This window comes from Chamaea fasciata, unplaced genomic scaffold, assembly GCF_029207755.1.
Source record: "Chamaea fasciata isolate MVZ Bird 193981 ecotype frontalis unplaced genomic scaffold, bChaFas1.0.hap1 SCAF_279, whole genome shotgun sequence".
NCBI lineage: Eukaryota > Metazoa > Chordata > Aves > Passeriformes > Sylviidae > Chamaea > Chamaea fasciata.
This window is the reverse complement of record NW_027094364.1, coordinates 58,311-80,564: the sequence shown is the minus strand read 5'-3', so window position 1 is coordinate 80,564 and position 22,254 is coordinate 58,311. Positions and strand designations below refer to the sequence as shown.

Here is a 22,254-nt window from a genome sequence, read left to right as displayed (position 1 = left end):
GGCAGATGCCAGGCTTCCAAAAGATCCCACAGCAGATGGAAAAATGCCAATTTTTTGGGAGGCTCCCGGGGAGAAAATTCCCGGTGTGGGGTTTGGGAGGTGTTTTGGGGGGAAAAGAGGACACGGGAACGGAGAAGGGGTTTGGGGGTTCTGGTTGTGTCCTGCCCATCCCTGGGCTGGATTTGGGATGGTTCTGTTGGATTTGGGGTCATTCTTTTCATCCCTGGGATGGATTTGGGATGGTTCTGTTGGATTTGGGGTCATTCTGTTCATCCCTGGGATGGATTTGGGCTGATTCTGTCCCTGGGATGGATTTGGGATGGTTCTGATGGATTTGGGGTCATTCTTTTCATCCCTGGGATGGATTTGGGCTGATTCTGTCCCTGGGATGGATTTGGGGTGGTTCTGATGGATTTGGGGTGGTTCTGTTCATCCCTGGGGGTTTTGTCCATCCCTGGGATGGATTTGGGATTGTTCTGATGGATTTGGTGTTGTTCTGTCCATCCCTGGATGGATTTGGGGTGGTTCTGGGATGGGTTTGGGATGGTTCTGTCCCTGGGATGGATTTGGGATTGTTCTGATGGATTTGGGGTGGTTCTGTTCATCCCTGGATGGATTTGGGCTGGTTCTGGGATGGATTTGGTGCGGTTCTGGGGCATCCCTGGCAGGTTTGGACAAGGCTGAGCCTGGGAAACGCTGGGTTTGCTCAGGAGCTGGGATCTCCTGAGGGGTTGGATAAACCTTGGGAGGACCCTTCCCTTCCCTCCCGAAGTTAGGCAGGCTCTTGGTCCGGTTTAGGGTGAGCAGGACTCTTCCCATCGCTGATTTTGGGTGTCGGGCGGTGCCGGGGGTGTTCCCATCGCTGATTTTGGGTGTCGGGCGGTGCCGGGGGTGTTCCCATCGCTGATTTTGGGTGTCGGGCGGTGCCGGGGGTGTTCCCATCGCTGATTTTGGGTGTCGGGCGGTGCCGGGGGTGTTCCCGGGGCAGATTTTGGGTGTCGGTCGGTGCCGGGGGTGTTCCCATCGCTGATTTTGGGTGTCGGGCGGTGCCGGGGCTGTTCCCATCGCTGATTTTGGGTATCGGGCGGTGCCGGGAGTGTTCCCATCGCTGATTTTGGGTGTGGGGCGATGCCGGGAGTGTTCCCATCGCTGATTTTGGGTGTGGGGCGATGCCGGGAGTGTTCCCATCGCTGATTTTGGGTGTGGGGCGGTGCCGGGGGTGTTCCCATCGCTGATTTTGGGTGTCGGGCGGTGCCGGGGGTGTTCCCATCGCTGATTTTGGGTGTCGGGCGGTGCCGGGGGTGTTCCCGGGGCAGATTTTGGGTGTGGGGCGGTGCCGGGGGTGTTCCCATCGCTGATTTTGGGTGTCGGGCGGTGCCGGGGGTGTTCCCATCGCTGATTTTGGGTGTCGGGCGATGCCGGGGGTGTTCCCATCGCTGATTTTGGGTGTGGGGCGGTGCCGGGGGTGTTCCCATCGCTGATTTTGGGTGTCGGGCGGTGCCGGGGGTGTTCCCGGGGCAGATTTTGGGTGTCGGACGATGCCGGGGCTGTTCCCATCGCTGATTTTGGGTGTGGGGCGGTGCCGGGGTTGTTCCCATCGCTGATTTTGGGTGTGGGGCGGTGCCGGGGTTGTTCCCATCGCTGATTTTGGGTATCGGGCGGTGCCGGGGGTGTTCCCATCGCTGATTTTGGGTGTGGGGCGGTGCCGGGGGTGTTCCCATCGCTGATTTTGGGTGTGGGGCGGTGCCGGGGGTGTTCCCGGGGCAGATTTTGGGTGTCGGGCGGTGCCGGAGATGCTCCCGGAGCCCCGGGGAGAACTCCCCGGCCCGGCCCGGCTGTCCCCGGCCCCTCGTCGCTGTCCCCCCGCGGTTGATGTGATGAATACCGATGGGGCCGGCCCGGGGCACAGCCGCTCTCTCCATGGCAACGGGCGCCTCGCTCAGGCGGGATTAATGCCCGGCCCGGCCCTTTGGGGGCGGGGCAATCCCCAAAATTGCCCTGCCCGGCCCTCGGAGCATCGCTGGCCACGGGGGGGGGATGCATCCCGGCTCATCCCTGGTCGTATTCCCGGTTTTCTGTGGCTTTTCCGGCGTTTTCCCGGCTGGATTTTAATCCCTTGGGTTAATCACGGGCACGGGGTTCCTAAATCCAGGTTTTCCTTGGGGTTTTCCCTCTCCATCCCCTCCCTGTGCAGGGATTTGTGGCTGTGCCTGGTAGTGTCATTCCCTGGGATCCTTTTCCCTCCCTTTTCCCCCATTTCCCCCTTTACCCCCCTTTTCCCCCCTTCCCCCCTTTTTTCCCCTTTTCCCCCTTTTTTTCCCTTTTTTCCCCTTTTTTCCCATTCCCCCCCCCCCCTTTCTCCCCTTTTTTCCCCTTTATTCCCCTTTCCCTGCCGTCTCCCTCTCCCGCTGACCCCCAAATCCATGGAAATCCCAGCTGTCCTTTCCCCATTATTTTCCTCCTCCCCCCGGGGAGAGCTGGAGCTGGCCCAGGCTGGAAAACGCAGGAATTCCCGTTCTCCCACCTTCCCCCTCACCCCCGGGCCCTCCTCATCTCCTGGGTGAGATTCCCGCAGAGGAGAAAACTCCATCCAGGCTGGGAGGAACCCAGCCCCCCCCCCCCTCTCCCAGTGCCATTCCCATTTTCCCAGCACCCAGGAGCCGCTGGAATTTTGGGAACACGGGCTAAACCCGGCAGGAATCTTTGATCGACCCCCAAACCTCTCCGGGAGCTTTTCTTCCTCCTTTTTTTTTCCACTGGAAAAGAGCAGCGCCGCCATCCCACTTGTGATTGTCGGTTATTAAAGCTGCAGGAACGTTTGGATGGGGATAAGCTCGGAGTTAATGAGGCTCGGGGCTTTGTTCAACTCCGGGAGCTCAAGAGCACTCGGAGAGCGGCTCGGTGTTAATCCCTCCTCAGATCCGGCTCCTTCCCTGGGCTTTGTTCCCTGCGGGATTTGGGCGGGCAGGGCCCGGGATGGGGAACCGGGGCGCTCCCCACCCTCCCTGCTCGGCCCGGGGGGCTCTGAGCGTGTTTGGGGTGGGCAGGGAATGAGGGGCTGAAGGGGGGAACAGGGCGAGGAGCGTCCTCCTGGTGTTCCCGCACGGATTCCTGGGTTCCCACTGCAGTTCCTGCATCTCCTCCCCAAATCCTGCATCCCCAAAGCAATTCCTGCATCCCCACAGCGATTCCTGCATCTCCTCCCCAAATCCTGCATCCCCAAAGCAATTCCTGCATCCCCACAGTGATTCCTGCATCCCCACAGCGATTCCTGCATCTCCTCCCCAAATCCTGCATCCCCAAAGCAATTCCTGCATCCCCACAGTGATTCCTGCATCCCCACAGCGATTCCTGCATCCCCAAAGCAGTTCCTGCATCCCCACAGCGATTCCTGCATCCCCAAAGCAATTCCTGCATCCTCACAACAATTCCTGCATCCCCACAGCGATTCCTGCATCCCCAAAGCAATTCCTGCATCCCCACAGCGATTCCTGCATCCCCACAGCAATTCCTAGATCCCCACCCCAAATCCTGCATCCCCAAAGCAGCTCCTGTGTCCCCACAGCAATTCCTGCATCCCCACACTGATTCCTGGGTTCCCACTCCAAATCCAGCTTCCCCAAACCCATTCCTGCATCCTCAAACCAGCTCCTGTGTCCCCAAACCAGCTCCAGCATCCCTGCAGCAATTCCTGCATCCCAATTCCAGCCTCCCCAGGCCAGTTCCTGTATCCCTAACCCCACTCCTGCATCCCTACACTGCACAATTCCTGAATCCCCATCCCATTCCCAGCCTCCCCATCCCAGTTTCCAGCCTCCCAATCCCAGTTTCCAGCCTCCCCATCCCATTCCCAGCCTCCCCATCCCATTCCCAGCCCCTCTGGACATCTGCCGGCGCCGTTGGATGCGGGAGGTGGAGCTGGAGCCATCTGCCCCGGCAGCTCCCGCGGAGCCACGCTTTGGCACGGCGCTAACGAAGCTCGTGCTAATTAGGGTCCGCCCGAGGCAGGGGCAGGTTTGGGGCTGGGCTGGTGTCCCCGCTCCCGGAGCCGTGGGGTGTTTTTGCTCCTGCAGAGAGCCTGGATGGGCTCCAGAGGCTCCCGTCCCTCCTTTCCCCCCCGGCCCTGTGAGGTGGGGCTGTGCCAGGCCAGGTTTGGGGTGGATTTTGGGGAAGTTTTTCCACTGAAGGTGCTGGAGCACTGCCCAGGCTTCCCAGGGAACGCCCCAAATGTGCCCAAGATCTCCCCAGGGAACGCCCCAAATGTCCCCAAGAGCTCCCCAGGGAACGCCCCAAATGTCCCCAAGAGCTCCCCAGGGAACGCCCCAAACGTCCCCAAGAGCTCTCCAGGGAACGCCCCAAATGTCCCCAAGAGCTCCCCAGGGAACGCCCCAAATGTCCCCAAGAGCTCCCCAGGGAACGCCCCAAATGTCCCCAAGAGCTCCCCAGGGAACGCCCCAAATGTCCCCAAGAGCTCCCCAGGGAACGCCCCAAATGTCCCCAAGAGCTCTCCAGGGAACGCCCCAAATGTCCCCCCGGAGCTCCGGGAGGGTTTGGACAAGGCTCCCAGGGATGCCCGGGGTGGGATTTTGGGATTTGGGGTCCCAAAATGCGCCTTCCCTTTGTTCTGGGTGACCCTGTCCTTCCCCCGTTAGCCAGAGGGCCGGAACGCCTCGTGAACCTCGCCTGCTGCTCTGGGGTCACCTGTGTGGGAGATGTGGTCACCTGTGTCCCCATGTCCCCTGTGTGTGTGTCCATGTGCCCACCTGTGTGTCCCTGTGCCCACCTGTGTGTCCCTGTGGTCACCTGTGTGGACGCTGGGGTCACCTGTGTCCCCGTGCCCCCTGTGTGTGTCCCCATGTCACCTGTGTGTGTCCCTGTGTCCCCTGCCCCTCTATGTCCCCTGTGTGCCCCCTTGTGTGACCCATGTCACCTGTGTGTGTCCCTGTGTCCCCACGCCCCCTGTGTGTCCCCATGTGCCCCTGTCCATGTCCCCTGTGTGCCCCCCTTTACCCCCATGTGCCCCTGTGCCAACCTGTGTGTCCCTGTATCCCTGTGCCCCCGATGTCCCCATGTCCCCTGAATGTCCCCTTTACCCCGGGCTGTCCCTGTGCCCACGGGCTGTCTGTGTGTCCCCGTGCCCCCATGTGTCCCAATGTCCCCCGTGTGTCCCAATGTCCCCAATGTCCCCGTGTGTCTCCGTGCCCCCGTGTGTCCCAATGTCCCCCATGTGTCCCAATGTCCCCCATGTGTCCCCATGTCCCCATGTCCCCCGTGTGTCCCCATGTCCCCTATGTGTCCCAATGTCCCCCGTGTGTCCCCGTGCCCCCATGTGTCCCAATGTCCCCCGTGTGTCCCCGTGCCCCCATGTGTCCCAATGTCCCCCATGTGTCCCAATGTCCCCAATGTCCCCCGTGTGTCCCCGTGCCCCCATGTGTCCCAATGTCCCCGGTGTGTCCCTGTGCCCCCATGTGCCCCAATGTCCCAATGTCCCCCATGTGTCCCCATGTCCCCAATGTCCCCCGTGTGTCCCCATGCCCCCATGTGTCCCCATGTCCCCAATGTCCCCCGTGTGTCCCCGTGCCCCCATGTGTCCCAATGTCCCCCATGTGTCCCAATGTCCCCAATGTCCCCCATGTGTCCCCGTGCCCCCATGTGTCCTAATGTCCCAATGTCCCCCGTGTGTCCCCGTGCCCCCGTGTGTCCCAATGTCCCCCATGTGTCCCAATGTCCCCAATGTCCCCCGTGTGTCCCCGTGCCCCCGTGTGTCCCAATGTCCCCCATGTGTCCCAATGTCCCCAATGTCCCCCGTGTGTCCCCGTGCCCCCATGTGTCCCAATGTCCCCGGTGTGTCCCCATGTCCCCAGTGTCCCCCGCGTGTCCCCGTGCCCACGGGCTGTCCCTGTCCCCCCAGGCTGCCGGGGGATGCTGTGCGGGTTCGGGGCCGTGTGCGAGCGCAGCCCCTCGGAGCCGGGCCAGGCCGCGTGCGTGTGCAGGAAGGGTCCCTGTCCCCCCGTGGTGGCCCCGGTGTGCGGCTCCGACCACTCCACCTACAGCAACGAGTGCGAGCTGGACCGCGCCCAGTGCAACCAGCAGAGGAGGATCAAGGTGGTCAGCAAGGGACCCTGCGGTGAGTGACAGCGGGGGCGTTGTCCCCACGGGGACGGGGACACCTGGGGGTGGGGCTGGAGGGGGGGGGACACTGTGGGGGCCTTGGGGACGGCACTGGGGGGGCAGCGGAGCGGGGTGGGCGGGGGGAGTGGTGGAGAAATGACGGGAAAATGGTGGGGAGATGATAGAGAAATTGTGGGGAAAGGGTGGGGAAATGGTGGGGAAATGATGGAAAAATTATAGAAAAATGCTGGGAAAATGGTGGGAAAATGCTGGGGAAATGGTGGGGAAATGATGGAAAAATTATGGGAAAATTATGGGAAAATGGTGGGAAAATGATGGGGAAATGGTGGAGAAGTGTTGGAGAAATGGGAAAATTATGGAGAAATGATAGAGAAATGGAGAGATGGTGGGGAAATGGTGGGGAAATGGTGGGGAAATGATGGAGAAGTTATGGAAAATGGAGAAATGATGGGGAAAGGAAGAAGAAAGGAGAGATGATGGGAAATTGATGGGAAAATTATGGAGAAATGATGGAGAAACGATGGGAAATGGAGAAAGGACGGAGATACGATGGAGAAAGGATGGCGGCAGGCTGGGCCGGGTTCTATATCCAGGTTACTCCATCCCGCGCCGCGCTGCCGCCTGTGCCACGCCCTCACCCGCGTCCCCCGCCGTGTCCCCCCAGGCTCCAAGGACCCGTGTGCGGAGGTGACCTGCAGCTTCGGCAGCACGTGCGTCCCCTCGGCCGACGGCCAGGCCGCCCGGTGCGCGTGCCCCGCCTCGTGCGGCGGCGTCCCCGAGAGCCCCGTGTGCGGCAGCGACGGCCGCGACTACCGCAGCCACTGCCACCTCAACCGGCACGCCTGCGACGGCCAGGAGAACGTCTTCAAGAAGTTCGACGGCCCCTGCGGTGAGCGGGAGGGAGAGGGGGGGCACAGCCCGGGGCTGAAGGGGTTAAAAATGGGACCGCCCAGAGTGGGGGGAGGGAGAGGTGGGAGAGGGGTTGGGGAGGAGGTTTGGGTAGGAAAAGGTCAGGTTTGGGCTGGAAAAGGTCACTTTGGGCAATAAAAGGTCAGGTTTGGGCTGGAAAAGGTCACTTTGGGCAATAAAAGGTCAGGTTTGGGCTGGAAAAGGTCACTTTGGGCAATAAAAGGTCAGGTTTGGGCAATAAAAGGTCATTTTGGGAAATAAAAGGTGAGGTTTGGGTCGGAAAGGGTCAGGTTTGGGCAAGAAAAGGTCACTTTGGGCAAGAAAAGGTCATTTTGGGAAATAAAAGGTGAGGTTTGGGTCGGAAAGGGTCAGGTTTGGGCAAGAAAAGGTCACTTTGGGCAATAAAAGGTCATTTTGGGAAATAAAAGGTGAGGTTTGGGTCGGAAAGGGTCAGGTTTGGGCAAGAAAAGGTCACTTTGGGCAATAAAAGGTCATTTTGGGAAATAAAAGGTGAGGTTTGGGTCGGAAAGGGTCAGGTTTGGGCAAGAAAAGGTCACTTTGGGCAATAAAAGGTCATTTTGGGAAATAAAAGGTGAGGTTTGGGTCGGAAAGGGTCAGGTTTGGGCAAGAAAAGGTCACTTTGGGCAATAAAAGGTTATTCTGGGCAGGAAAAGATCACTGGGCAGGAAAGGATCAGGTTTGGGTAGGAAAAGGTCAGGTTCACAGCAGGAAGGTCTGACTGGGCACTGAAAGGTCATTTCAGGGCAGTGAAAGGTCGCTCTGGGCAGTGAAAGGTCATTTCAGGGCAGTGAAAGGTCACTCTGGGCAGTGAAAGGTCATTTTGGGCAGTAAAAGGTCACTCTGGGCACTGAAAGGTCATTTCAGGGCAGTGAAAGGTCACTTTGGGCAGTGAAAGGTCACTCCGGGCAGCGAACGGTCACTCTGGGCAGCCAAAGGTCACTCTGGGCAGCCAAAGGTCACTCTGGGCAGCGAACGGTCACTGTGGGCAGCCAAAGGTCACTCTGGGCAGCCGAAGGTCACTCCAGGCAGCCAAAGGTCACTCTGGGCAGCCAAAGGTCACCGTGGGCAGCCGAAGGTCACCGTGGGTGGCAGCTGGTGACACTGAGAGCCAGGCGGAGCTTCCCGCCCTCCTCGGGGTGTTTGTGCTCCCGAGAGCGACTCCAGCAGCCGCGCGCCTCCTCTGCCCCTCTGCTCCCCGCCCAGCTGCCCAGACGGACCCTGGGATTAAAATATCCCGGAATTAAAGCTTCCCAAACAGATCCCGGGATTAAAACATTCTGGAATCAGGGCTTCCCAAACACATCCTGGGATTGGAGCCTTCCCGAACGGCTCCTGGGATCAAAACACCCTGGAATCAGAGCTCCCCAAACAGCCTGGAATTAAAATCTCGTGGAATTAAAGCATCCCGAACGGCTCCTGGGATCAAAATATCCTGGACTCGGAGCTGCCTGAACAGATCCCGGGATTAAAACGTTCTGGAATTAAAGCTTCCCAAAGAGCTTCTGGAATTAAACCATTCTGGAATCAAAGCATCCCAAACGGCTCCTGGAATTAAAATATCCTGGAATTAAAGCATCCCAAAGCAACTCCCGGAATTACAGCATCCTGGAATCAGAGCTTCCCAAACAGATCGTGGAATTTAAACATCCTGGAATTAAAGCTTTCCGAAGAGGTCCTGGAATTAAAATATCCTGGGGTGAGAGCATCCTGAAAAGATCCTGGAATTAAAATGTCCTGGAATTAAAGCTTCCCAATGAGCTTCTGGAATTAAAGCATCTCAAACAGATCCTGGAATTAAAACTTCCCAAAAACTCCTGGAATCGGAGCATCCCAAATGTCTCCTGGAATTAAACCATCCTGGAATTAAAGCTTCCCAAACACCTCTTGGAATTAAAACATCCTGGGCATAAAGGTCCCCAAAGAGATCCTGGAATTAGAGCATCCCAAAGAACTCCTGGAATTAGAGCATCCCAAAGAGCTCCTGGAATGAAAAGATTCTGAAATTCAAGCTTCCCAAAAAGCTCTTGGATTTAAAACCTCCTGGAATCAAACCTTCCCCAGCAGCTCCCAGAATTAAAACATCCTGGAATTCGAGCTTCCCGAAAAGCTCTTGGATTTAATCCATCCTGGAATAATAACATATAAATTATTTATTGGGGTTATTCCATCCCGTGCCGCACCCTCATCCGTGTCCCCTCCTGTGGCCCTCAGGCTCCAAGGATCCACTGCTGCAGGACTGGGGCGTTTTGAGGGATGGATCTGGGGGAAAATCGGGATATTTTGGGATTATCCCATCTCGTGTCATGCTGTCACCCATGCCACACCCTCGCCCCTGTCCCCCAGGTTCTGAGGATCCACTGAAACTGATGGAAAATCATCCGCTGCTGCAGGACTGGGGCGTTTTGAGGGATGGATCTGGGGGAAAACCAGGACATTTTGGGATCATCCCGTCCCGTATGACACCGTCACCCACTCGGGGCACAGGGAATAACCCCCTGGGAAAACCAGGACATTTTGGGATCATCCCATCCCGTATGACACCGTCACCCACTCGGGGCTCAGGGAATAACCCCCTGGGAAAACCAGGACATTTTGGGATCATCCCATCCCGTATGACACCGTCACCCACTCGGGGCTCAGGGAATAACCCCCTGGGAAAACCAGGACATTTTGGGATCATCCCATCCCGTATGACACCGTCACCCACTCGGGGCTCAGGGAATAACCCCCTGGGAAAACCAGGACATTTTGGGATCATCCCATCCCGTATGACACCGTCACCCACTCGGGGCTCAGGGAATAACCCCCTGGGAAAACCAGGACATTTTGGGATCATCCCGTCCCGTATGACACCGTCACCCACTCGGGGCACAGGGAATAACCCCCTGGGAAAACCAGGACATTTTGGGATCATCCCATCCCGTATGACACCGTCACCCACTCGGGGCTCAGGGAATAACCCCCTGGGAAAACCAGGACATTTTGGGATCATCCCGTCCCGTATGACACCGTCACCCACTCGGGGCTCAGGGAATAACCCCCTGGGAAAACCAGGACATTTTGGGATCATCCCGTCCCGTATGACACCGTCACCCACTCGGGGCTCAGGGAATAACCCCGTCCTCCCCTTTTCCCTCTCCCAGACCCCTGTAAGGGCGTCCCGAGCGATCCCGGCCGCGTGTGCCGGGTGAACCCGCGCTCCCGGCGGGCAGAGCTGCTGCCCCGGCCCGAGGCGTGTCCCCCGGGCGCGGGCCCGGTGTGCGGGGACGACGGCGTCACCTACGGCAGCGAGTGCGCCATGGCCAGAGCCGCCGCCATCCGCGGCATGGACGTGCAGAAGGTTCGATCGGGGCAGTGCCTGCAGCAGGGTGAGCGCCTCCTGGGTTGCTTCCTCCTGCGGGCTTTTGTTGGTTTGGGTGTTCTTTTTTTTTTTTTTTTTGGTGTTTTTTAGATTTCGTTTTCAAGGTTTTTTGTGATTTTTTTTGGGGGGGGGGGGTTTGGGAGGAGATTTGGTGGGGGGTTTTTTTGGGGAGAGGGGGTTGGTGATTTTTTTGCGGGGGGTTTTTGGTGGTTATTTGTGGGGTTTTTGGTGTGGGGTTTTTTTTTTGTTAGAGTTTTTTTGGGGAGTTTTTGTGGTTTTTTAAATTTTGGGTTTTGGAGTTTTCGTATGATTTTTAGTGGGGGTTTTTCTGGGGCTTTTTTTGGTTTTTTGCTTGTTTGGGTTTTTTTGTTTTGGTTTGGGATTTTTTTTTGTTGGGTTTTTGTTGGATTTTGAGGGTGGGTGGAGGTTTTTTTGTGGATTTTTTTGTTTGTTTTTGTGTTTTTTTGTGGGGATTTTTTGGCGTTTTTTTTCCGGTAGGTTTTTCTGTGGCCTTTTTTTCGGTTGGTTTTGTTTCGGTTCGCTTAGTTTTGGGTGCTTTGTTTTGGAGGTTTTCGGTGGGCTTTTCAAAGCAATAAACCTTTTTGTTATTCCGAAGCGAGACGGCAAGTCCAGAAACCATCGAATTCCCAGAAGGCCTCTTTATCTCGGCCACACGCTGCCTTTTTATACAACTTTTACCAAATACAACTTTTACTTTATTCAACTTCTACAAACCCCGCGGGCAGCGCGGTGGGGCGCGAACGCTGCCGGGCTCGGAGCCCAGACACCCCGGAATCAAAACCAAAACCTTTTTTTTTTTAATTTTTTATTTTTTTTCCTTTTTTCCCCCCCCCCTTTTTTCTCAGACAAATGCAAGGAGGAATGCAAGTTCAACGCGGTGTGTCTGAACCGGCGCGGGGCCGCGCGCTGCTCCTGCGACAGGATCACCTGCGACGGCGCGTTCCGGCCCCTGTGCGGCCGCGACGGCCGCACCTACGGCAGCGAGTGCGAGCGCCGCAGGGCCGAGTGCCGGCAGCAGCAGCACATCCCCGTCAGACACAGCGGGCCCTGCGGTGAGACACCGCGGGGACCCCCGGGGACGTCGCCCGAGGGGTGGGAGCGGTTGGGTTGTGGGGGTGGCGGTGGAGGTGTCCCCTGGGGATGGTGGTCCCCGAATTGTTCTGTAGGGATGTCAGTCCCCAAATTGTCCCACAGGGATGGTGGTGGAGTTGTCCCCTGGGGATGGTGGTGGAGTTGTCCCCTGGGGATGGTGGTGGAGTTGTCCCCTGGGGATGGTGGTCCCCGAATTGTTCTGTAGGGATGTCAGTCCCCAAATTGCCCCATAGGGATGGTGGGGATCAAATTGTCCCCTGGGGATGGTGGTCCCCGAATTGTTCTGTAGGGATGTCAGTCCCCAAATTGCCCCATAGGGATGGTGGGGATCAAATTGTCCCCTGGGGATGGTGGTGGAGTTGTCCCCTGGGGATGGTGGTCCCCGAATTGTTCTGTAGGGATGTCAGTCCCCAAATTGCCCCATAGGGATGGTGGGGATCAAATTGTCCCCTGGGGATGGTGGTCCCCGAATTGTTCTGTAGGGATGTCAGTCCCCAAATTGCCCCACAGGGATGGTGGGAATCAAATTGTCCCCTGGGGTGGTCGTGCTCAAAGTGTCCTGTAGGGACGGTGGTCCCTGAATTGTCTTGCGGAGATGCTGTTCCGTGGGGGGATGGTGGTGCTCAAATTCTTCTGTAGGGGTGGTGATGCTCAAATTGTCCCACAGGGATGGTGGCGCTCAAATTGTCCCATGGGGATGCTGGTCCCCCCCCAGTCCTACAGGGATTCTGGTCCCCCGTGTCCCACAGGGGTGCTGTCCCGTGGGGATGCCAGTCCCCAAATTATCCTGCAGGGATGCTGCTCCCTCTCATTCCACGGAGATTCTGGTCCTCCTTGTCCCCTGGGGATGCTGGTCCCCAAACTGTCCCCTGGGGATGCTGTCCCCTGGCAATGCTGGTCCCCAAATTGTCCCATGGCGATATTTGTCCCCAAGCTGTCCCCTGGGGATGCTGTCCCCTGGGGATATTTGTCCCCAAGCTGTCCCCTGGGGATGCTGTCCCCTGGGGATATTTGTCCCCAAGCTGTCCCCTGGGGATGCTGTCCCCTGGCAATGCTGGTCCCTGAATTGTCCCCTGGGGATATTTGTCCCCAAGCTGTCCCCTGGGGATGCTGTCCCCTGGGGATGCTGGTCCCCGAATTGTCCCCTGGGGATATTTGTCCCCAAACTGTCCCCTGGGGATGCTGTCCCCTGGGGATATTTGTCCCCAAGCTGTCCCCTGGGGATGCTGTCCCCTGGGGATATTTGTCCCCAAGCTGTCCCCTGGGGATGCTGTCCCCTGGCACTGCTGGTCCCTGAATTGTCCCCTGGGGATATTTGTCCCCAAGCTGTCCCCTGGGGATGCTGTCCCCTGGCACTGCTGGTCCCTGAATTGTCCCCTGGGGATATTTGTCCCCAAGCTGTCCCCTGGGGATGCTGTCCCCTGGGGATATTTGTCCCCAAGCTGTCCCCTGGGGATGCTGTCCCCTGGGGATATTTGTCCCCAAGCTGTCCCCTGGGGATGCTGTCCCCTGGCACTGCTGGTCCCCCCCGTCCTGTGGTGATGCCGATCCCCCACCCACCCCTGGCACACCCCAGCCCTCTCCGGTGGGGGTGGGATTCTGGGAAGCTGCGCCCGGATTCCCACCGGGCAGCCAGCCTGGAACCCGCCGTGCTCCGTGTTCCCGCCCTTCCAGCAGCCCTGCCGTGTGTCCTGTCTCTGTCTGGTGTGTGTGACACGGGCTGGGGACACCCGCTCGTGTCTGACCCCAAATGTCCGTGACGTCCTGTTGGTTTCTCCTCGTTCCTTTCCATCCGTGCCACATCCATCGCTCCTCCCGGGGTAGTGCCAGTCTCCCAACCCTCCTTCCACGCTCTCCCTGCCATTCCTGCCTGCTCCTCTCAGCTCCGGCTGCTCTCCACCGGGAATTCTTCCCTCCCTCTCTGCTCTCTCTCTCTCTCTCTCTGGAGCTCTCACCGTGTCTTTGTCTCGTCTCTAGGAGCAGCTCCCCACTGGACTGTCGCTGTAGGACACCAGAGAAAGACTCCAAATATTTCAGGAGGCAAAGAGCACAGAGAAAAAAAAGGCTTTTATTGTCTGATTTTTGCTGCCTTTTATAAGGTGTTTCCACACAGATTTAACGTGATTGGGGTGAATAAGGAACGACACCTCCCTGATCCCGTGGGTTAAACCAGAGAAACAGCAAAACCCCGCCTGGAGAAAGGTCGTTTGGAGAGTTGTTTGCCGGGATTGTTTTTGAGGAGGAGATTTCTTGAGGAATTTTTTCCTTGGGGAAAAAGTCAGCAGCTGCCAGGCAGGCTGAGAATCCCTCGGGCCACAATGGACCTTCCTCAGGGGGATGGGATAGGATGGGAATGTCCAGTTTTAAGGTTCTTCTTCAGGAATATCCAGGTTTGGACCCTTAGGAATATCCAGTTTTAAGGTTCTTCTTCAGGAATATCCAGGTTTGGACCTTTAGGAATATCCAGTTTTAAGGTTCTTCCTCAGGAATATCCAGATTTGGATGCTCAGGAATATCCAGTTTTAAGGTTCTTCCTCAGGAATATCCAGATTTGGATGCTCAGGAATATCCAGGTTTAAGGTTCTTCCTCAGCAATACCCGGTTTTAAGGTTCTCCCCCCTGTCGAGGAGGGGAGGGAGGTTGAAGCAGCCGCTGCTTTGGATGAGTTCCAGGCCGTTCATTTCGGCGCGGTTCGGTTTTCCCCGCCTCTGGAACTGCTCCCGTGTCCTTTCAAGCTGTGTTGGATCAGGTGTCAGCCGGGCCGAGCCCCCCGAAGTGCTCAGGGCCCCCGGACCCCACGCTGGGGATGCGTTCCGTTGGCTTCGCGCTCCTGCTGGAGGATTTCGAGGCTGCCAGAGCCAGCTGCTGGCAAAGAACTTGTCAGGCTCCCAAAACCGCACTCAGGATAATCGCAGCTGGTATTTTTAACCATCCCTTTCTCCGGAGTTTCTGCTGCGGAGGGGTGGGATGGCCGCGAGTCAATCCCCCAAGTTTTCCCTGTGGGAAGGGCTGTGATCCCACAGGAGGGGAGATGGGGATTTTTTTTTTTTTTTTTTTTTTTGCAGAGCCCTGGGCTCTCTTCAAACCCTCCTGGAGAGGCTAAAATTCCCCAAATTCCTGGGATAAGCTGGGAATTCCCATCAGCCGTGCATTGTTTCCACCGTGCTGCCTGGCACCAGGCCAGGAGCAGCAGGATGTGCACCTGCCATCCCTCTCTCCACCTCCCTCTCCTTTATTCCAGCTCCCTGCCTCCGGGCCAAGCGCACATCTGCTCCCAGGAGCTGGGATGGCAGCAGGAAAAAAGGAGGGAATGAACCAATCCCGGGGCTCTGGCTGCCAAAACCCGGCTCTGCGGAGCGCCTGTGACAGCTCCAGGCACTCCTGGAGGTGTGAGCACATTTTTTTTTTTAATCTCCATCAGCTCTGGGAAGGAGAAAAAGAAAAAAGCTCCGAGCTCGGGAGCTCATCCTGGATGCTGTGGGAATGCAGAGGATGCAGGAGCTGGGGATTGGGAGGGGCTCGGCAGCGTTTTAACCCCTCGCAGGAACCTGCCGAACCCCGAGCTCTCTGCTGCCTTTTCCAGCGGCCAGGCCAGGCAGGCAGAGCCCAACAGAACCATCCAAACCTTGTTCAGAATCCTCCTGGGTCCTGCAGCCCAACAGAACCATCCAAACCTTGTTCAGAATCCTCCTGGGTCCTACAGCCCAACAGAACCATCCAAACCTTGTTCAGAATCCTCCTGGGTCCTGCAGCCCAACAGAACCATCCAAACCTTGTTCAGAATCCTCCTGGGTCCTGCAGCCCAACAGAACCATCCAAACCTTGTTCAGAATCCTCCTGGGTCCTGCAGCCCAACAGAACCATCCAAACCTTGTTCAGAATCCTCCTGGGTCCTACAGCCCAACAGAACCATCCAAACCTTGTTCAGAATCCTCCTGGGTCCTGCAGCCCAACAGAACCATCCAAACCTTGTTCAGAATCCTCCTGGGTCCTGCAGCCCAACAGAACCATCCAAACCTTGTTCAGAATCCTCCTGGGTCCTGCAGCCCAACAGAACCATCCAAACCTTGTTCAGAATCCTCCTGGGTCCTGCAGCCCAACAGAACCATCCAAACCTTGTTCAGAATCCTCCTGGGTCCTGCAGCCCAACAGAACCATCCAAACCTTGTTCAGAATCCTCCTGGGTCCTACAGCCCAACAGAACCATCCAAACCTTGTTCAGAATCCTCCTGGGTCCTGCAGCCCAACAGAACCATCCAAACCTTGTTCAGAATCCTCCTGGGTCCTGCAGCCCAACAGAACCATCCAAACCTTGTTCAGAATCCTCCTGGGTCCTGCAGCTGAGGAAGAAGGGATGGGGCGAGGCTGGTGTGGCCAGGAGGGAGGGAAGGAAGGAGGAAAGGAAGGAAAGGAAGGGAAGGAAGGGAAGGAAGGGAAGGAAGGGAAGGAAGGGAAGGAAGGAAGGAAGGAAGGAAGGAAGGAAGGAAGGAAGGAAGGAAGGAAGGAAGGAGTCTGTAGTTGTCTTTTCCTCTCTGCTCTCCTCTCTTTCTCCCTCTCCCTTTCTCTCTCTCTTTCCTGGTCTGTGTCTTGTGTTTTACAGTGTTGCCTGTGTGGAGGAAGGAATTCTGTCCTGGCCACCACCCTCCTGTGCTCCCTGCCCGGACATCTCTGCTGGCAGCTCGGCTCTGCCCCTCAGGCCGTCCTCTCAGGGCTCCCACCTCTCTCTGTTCTGGCCCGAGAGCCCCCCAGGACGGAGGGGTTACCCCGGGGTTTGTCCCCCTCCCCGGCCCCAACCTCTGCCCGCCGGAACGGGGATTGCCGGGCTCTTGTCTGGTGCTGGCTGTGCCTCCGAGGCAGAGGAGAGTGGGAGCAGAGGTGGGTGCTGGGAGCCCCCCGCTCCTCGCCCAGCCCCTTCCCCGGGGCTGCTGCGTCGCTCTGGGACCGCTCCTGGGTGATTTTCCCCCTCTCCTCCTGCTCCCGACTAACCCCCCCCGGCTTCCCCAGCTCGTCCTCTCCCCGCAGTTCCTGCCTGCCCGGGGTCGTGGCCGTGTCCCCTGTGCTGTCCCAGCTGTGTGTCCTGCTTGTCCCGGGGCTGGCAGCTCCACGGGGATCCCAGCTCCTTCTCCCGGCCTCCGAAGCGGCTTTTCCCCGGGAATATTTCCCTGTGGAGCAGCGCTGGAGCTCGCTGGCTGTCCCAGGAATGGATTTTGGGTTTGGTGCCTCTTCCCTGTGGGTGTCCCCAGCTGGGCTGGCAGGAGAGCTCAGTTTTCCCTGGATGTTCTCAGAATCTGGGATTCCCACATCCCTGGGCTTGGCGAGGCGCGTGTTCACAACCATGGAAGGGTTTGGGTTGGAGGGATCTTAAATGACCACCCAGTTCCTGCCCTCCAACACCTCCCACCATCCCAGCCCGCTCCAAGCCTGCTCTGGAGCGCTCCCAGGGCTCAGGAGCAGGGAAAGGATCACGGCCTGGGATCACCCAGGGTGGAAAAAGGGAGTTTGGCTTTCCCCTCCCTCCAGGATGGAATTATAGGTCTGGATTAAAGCCCAGCTCAGCAGCTCCTCGTTGCTCCCACCCACAAAGCAAAGCCGGTGCCAAACCCCCCCGAGATGTCAGTGAGATTTTGGGGAGAGGTTCTCCCCCAGAGGCTGCTGGGCACTGGTCGGGCTCCCAAGGCTGCACGTGAGATATTCCAGGCTGGGATTTGGGGATTTCACGAGCAGCATCTCCAACATTTTCCTGCTGGAGAAGGACAGGGAGTGCCAGGGCCGGGTTTCCCACCAGGGCCGGTCCCTTCCCAGTGCTCCCACTCCCATTCCCGTGCTTCCCAAGGCAGGGGAGTGAGCCTGGCTCTCAACCCGGGGCTTATCTTTGCTCCACGCGCAGGAGAATCGTGCCCAGAGGGAATTTCCCCATGGAAACGGTGTCTGTGGTTACGGGACAAAAAAAGGGGAACAAAACGGGGGCGGCACCCCAGGGAGCCATTCCCGGGAATTGCTGGGTCCTTGGGAAGTGCTGGGAGCTGCGGGGACGTCGGGGACAGAGCTGGAGGGGGGACGGCGCTGTGTCCTCGTGCCTGGGCTGTCCCCCTGTCCCCGTTCCTTGGCAGATTTGGCTCCGGGCTGTCACTTGGTGGGTGCAGATCCCGATCCAGGCATTCCCTGACCCTTCCTGGCCGGCTGGCACGGGCCTCCAGCCTGGCTGGTGCCACCGAGGTGACACCAAGGTGCCACCAGGGTGCTGCTGGCAGGGGAGGTGCCCAGGGCCACTCCAGAGGGGCTTTTCCCAGCTCCGCGCTCCGTGCCTGCCTGGCTGCTGTCGCGTTGTCTGTCCCCGCCTGTGTCCGTGTGTCCGTGTGTCCTGTGTCCTTGTCACTGTCCAGCACGGATGGAACCCGTGGTGTCCCCTCCTTGTCCCCCCCAGAGCACGGCCGCTCCTCCCTCAGCTCCTGGCTGGTGTGTGGGAGGGAAAACCCTGCGGGGAATTCTCGGCTGGGAGATGGGATGGGGCCCTGGGATGTCGCCAAGGGAGCGGGGACACGGCCTGGGCTGTGTGCTGGCACTTTGTCACCTCCCCCGGGAGAGTGACGCTGCTGGGCTGGCAGGGTGGGTCCAGGGGGAATTTCACAGTGTGGGTCCGGATGGAATCACCTTGTGGATCCAGGGGGAGTCCCATTGTGGATCCAGGGGGAATTTTACAGTGTGGATCCAGATGGAATCACGTTGTGGATCCAGGGGGAATTTTACATTGTGGGTCCAGAGGGAATTTTACATTGTGAGTCCGGATGGAATCACGTTGTGGATCCAGAGGGAATCACGTTGTGGATCCAGGAGGAATCCTATTGTGGATCCAGAGGGAATCACGTTGTGGATCAAGGGGGAATTTTACAGTGTGGATCCAGATGGAATCACGTTGTGGATCCAGGGGGAATCCCATTGTGGATCCAGAGGGAATTTTACATTGTGGATCCAGATGGAATCACGTTGTGGATCCAGGGGGAATCCCGGATCCCTGGGAGGCTCCAGGCTCTGCTGGAATCCCTTCCCACGGGCTGGGCTGGGGGAAGGCCACGGGATGCCCCCAGCCCGCCCCACGGCAGATCCCGGGGACGAGGAGGGATCAGGATGGGATGAGAAATGTGCTGGAACCTCCCCAGGGAACCCCACGGAGTTCTCTGGGGAATCCCACCAGTTTTTCCAGGATTTTGAAACCGTCATTTGACATTTATTTTACCCCACAACGACACAGACTCCGGGGTTCAGGAGGCTGAAAATGACTTTTATTTTTGGGATGTGTGTCCCTTTTACACCGTTTCACACAGACCAGTGTGATGGGGACACAAAGGCAAAACCTCTTCACTCACATTGGTCAGAGCAGAGGGACAGCGAGGAGAAATCCCTCCCAGGGAAAAGGAACGGATAACAAAGTTACAGCTACAAAAACACTTCTCCTGTTTACAGAAAATTCTTTGAGGAAAGAATTTCAGAAAACCAAAACACCTCAGGCACGGAACCAAAGCTACAGTTGTTCACTAACAATTCAGAATAAAACAATGGAATTTTTTTCCCCCAAATTTTGAAATTGTCACTTACTACCAATTAAAAAAATGTTTGAATTTTTTTTTCCAAAATTTTGAAATCATCATTGAATTTTTTTCCCCGAATTTTGAAACTGTCACTCACTACCAATTAAAAAAAAAAAAAAGAATTGAATCTTTTTTTCCCAATATTTTGAAACTGTCACTGACTACCAATTAAAAAAAAAATTGAATTTTTTTCTCAATATTTTGAAACTGTCACTCGCTACCAATTCAAAAAAAAAAATTGAATTTTTTTCCCCAAATTTTGAAATTTCCACTCACTAACAATCCCTCCCCCCCCCAAAAAAAAATTACAAAAAAATCACCAATAAAATAACAAACCCACCCTGTGCCTTCCCCAGACCTGGGCGCCCCCAGCCCGTGCCTGAGCGTGGAGTGCTCGTTCGGCGCCAGCTGCGTGGTGAAGAACCAGCAGGCCGCGTGCGAGTGCCAGCAGCAGTGCCAGGGCCGCTACGACCCCGTGTGCGGCACCGACCTGCGCACCTACGGCAACCCCTGCGAGCTGCACGCCATGGCCTGCCGCCTGCAGACACACATCGCGGTCAAACACAAGGGGCCCTGCGGTAAGGGACGGCCTTGGGGTGGTGGCGGTGTCCCCAAAGGGACAGCAGGGTCAGGGGCAAGGGGTCTTGGGATAAGGGACGGCCTTGGGGTGGTGGCGGTGTCCCCAAAGGGACAGCAGGGTCAGGGGCGAGGGGTCTTGGGATAAGGGATGGAGTTGGGGTGGTGGCGGTGTCCCCAAAGGGACAGCAGGGTCAGGGGCAAGGGGTCTTGGGATAAGGGACGGAGTTGGGGTGGCGGTGGTGTTCCCAAAAGGACATCAGGGTCAAGGGCAAGGGGTCTTGGGATAAGGGACGGAGTTGGGGTGGTGGGGGTGTCCCCAAAGGGACAGAGGGTCAGGGGCAAGAGATGGGGTTGGGGTGGTGGTGGTGTCCCCAAAAGGGACATCAAGGTCAAGGGCAAAGGGCTTTGTGGTAAGGGGTGGAATTGGGGTGGTGGAGGTGTTCCCAAAAGGACAGCAGGGTCAACAAGAAGGGGTCTTGTGATAAGGGACGGCCTTGGGGTGGTGGGGGTGTTCCCAAAAGGACAGCAGGGTCAAGGACATGGGGTCTTGTTGTAAGGGACAGGGTTGGGGTGCTGCTGGTGTCCCCAAAAGGACAGCAGGGTCAGGGGCAAGGGGTCTTGGGATAAGGGACGGCCTTGGGGTGGTGGCGGTGTCCCCAAAAGGGACATCAAGGTGAAGGGCAAAGGGCTTTGTGGTAAGGGGTGGAATTGGGGTGATGGTGGTGTCCCCAAAAGGACAGCAGGGTCAGGGGCAAGAGATGGGGTTGGGGTGGTGGGGGTGTCCCCAAAAGGACAGCAGGGTCAGGGGCAAGGGGTCTTGTGATAAGGGACGGCCTTGGAGTGCTGCTGGTGACCCCAAAAGGACAGCAGGGTCAGGGACATGGGGTCTTGTTGTAAGGGGCAGGGTTGGGGTGATGGTGGTGACCCCAAAAGGACATCAGGGTCGAGGGCAAGGGGTCTTGTGATAAGGGACGGAGTTGCGGTGGTGGTGGTGTGCCCAAAAGGACATCAGGGTCAAGAACAAGGGGCCCTCCAGGGGAATAAACGGATTAAAACCTCCAGGCCAGGATAAAACCTTCCAGGGCAGGATGAAATCTTCCACGCTAGGATAAAAAACTTCCCGGGCAGGATTAAAACCTCCAAACCAGGATAAAAACCTCCAGGGCAGGATGAAAACCTCCAGGGCAGGATGAAATCTTCCACGCTAGGATAAAAACCTCCAGGGCAGGATAAAAACCTCCAGGGCAGGATGAAATCTTCCACACTAGGATAAAAACCTCCAGGGCAGGATAAAAACCTCCAGACCAGGATAAAAACTTCCAGGGCAGGATAAAATCTTCCACGCTAGGATAAAAACCTCCAGGCCAGGATAAAAACCTCCAGGCCAGGATAAAAACCTCCAAGCCAGGATAAAAACCTCCCGGCCAACAGCAGGAACCCGAGCAGGGGGTCGGCGCCTCCTCCTCCTCCCCCGTGCCAAGGCAGCAGCTGCTGTGTGAAAGAGAAAAGGCAGGAGAAGGAAGCGCCTCGGAGCCAAATTCCCGGTGAAATGAGCGGCAGGGAGGGGAGGGAGGTGTGGGGAGGGGAGGATGAATCACTGAATACCCAGGAGAGCCAGGGGATGTGCAGGCTGCTGCCTCCTGACAGGAGGGAGAGCTGCTCGGGGAGCGACGTTTTTAACAAGAAACAAAACCCAGGTTTTTCCCACCCCCCTCCCCAAAAAAATGTGTGGGGTGTGATGTTCCACCTGCACGCAGCGACGTAATCGGGCTGAAGGTGGAATTCCTCCTTTCCCACCTCGTCCTCCTGCGGGAATCTGCTGCCTCCCTGCCCTTGAAACTGATTTATTTATTTGTGCTCTTTGGCTGGAGCAGCCACGGAGACAGTGACATCTCAGCCCCTTCCCCTGGTGGCTTTTAGGAGGAGTTCTTGCCTCTCTTCTTCCTCCCTGCCCCGACGTCCCTTCCTCTCACCGTGCTGCTGCTGGGGGAGGGAGGGTGCAGAGAGCGCTTAATTCGGCAATATTCGGGTTCAGAGCTTTTAATTCGGCATTATTTGGGTTCAGAGCTTTTAATTCAGCATTATTTGGGTTCAGAGCTTTTAATTCAGCATTACTCGGGTTCAGAGCTTTTAATTCGGCAATATTCGGGTTCAGAGCTTTTAATTCGGCAATATTTGGGTGTGGAGCTTTTATTCCTGCGTTATTTGGGTTTAGAGCTCTTATCGTGTATGATATATATATATTGCATATTATATATATAATATATATATTTATATTATATATATATATATAATCTATTTTTATAGTATTTTATACTGTTACATCCCTTTTACCCCATTTCACACAGACCAGCGTGATGGGTGACACAAAGACAAAACCTCTTCACTCACATTGGTCAGAGCAGAGGGACGGCGAGGAGAAATCCCTCCCAGGGAAAGAATATAAACATAATACAGCTACAGAAGGATGTAAACATAATACAACTACAAAAACACTTCTCCTCTTTACAAAAAATTCCCTAGGGGGGAAAAAAAAAAATGCAAAAACCCAAA

General features: G+C 56.8%; 1 protein-coding gene across 1 annotated transcript in view; it reads left to right on the top strand.

Moving 5' to 3' along the window:
* Window positions 1-22,254, top strand: part of AGRN (agrin) — a 71,632-nt gene that overhangs the window by 5,830 nt on the left and 43,548 nt on the right. Inside the window, exons 3-7 of the mRNA XM_066208495.1 lie at window positions 5,912-6,127; window positions 6,797-7,021; window positions 10,206-10,430; window positions 11,290-11,496; window positions 19,479-19,700. Coding sequence (XP_066064592.1) covers window positions 5,912-6,127; window positions 6,797-7,021; window positions 10,206-10,430; window positions 11,290-11,496; window positions 19,479-19,700 — 1,095 coding nt within the window. The remainder of the gene's footprint in view (window positions 1-5,911; window positions 6,128-6,796; window positions 7,022-10,205; window positions 10,431-11,289; window positions 11,497-19,478; window positions 19,701-22,254) is intronic.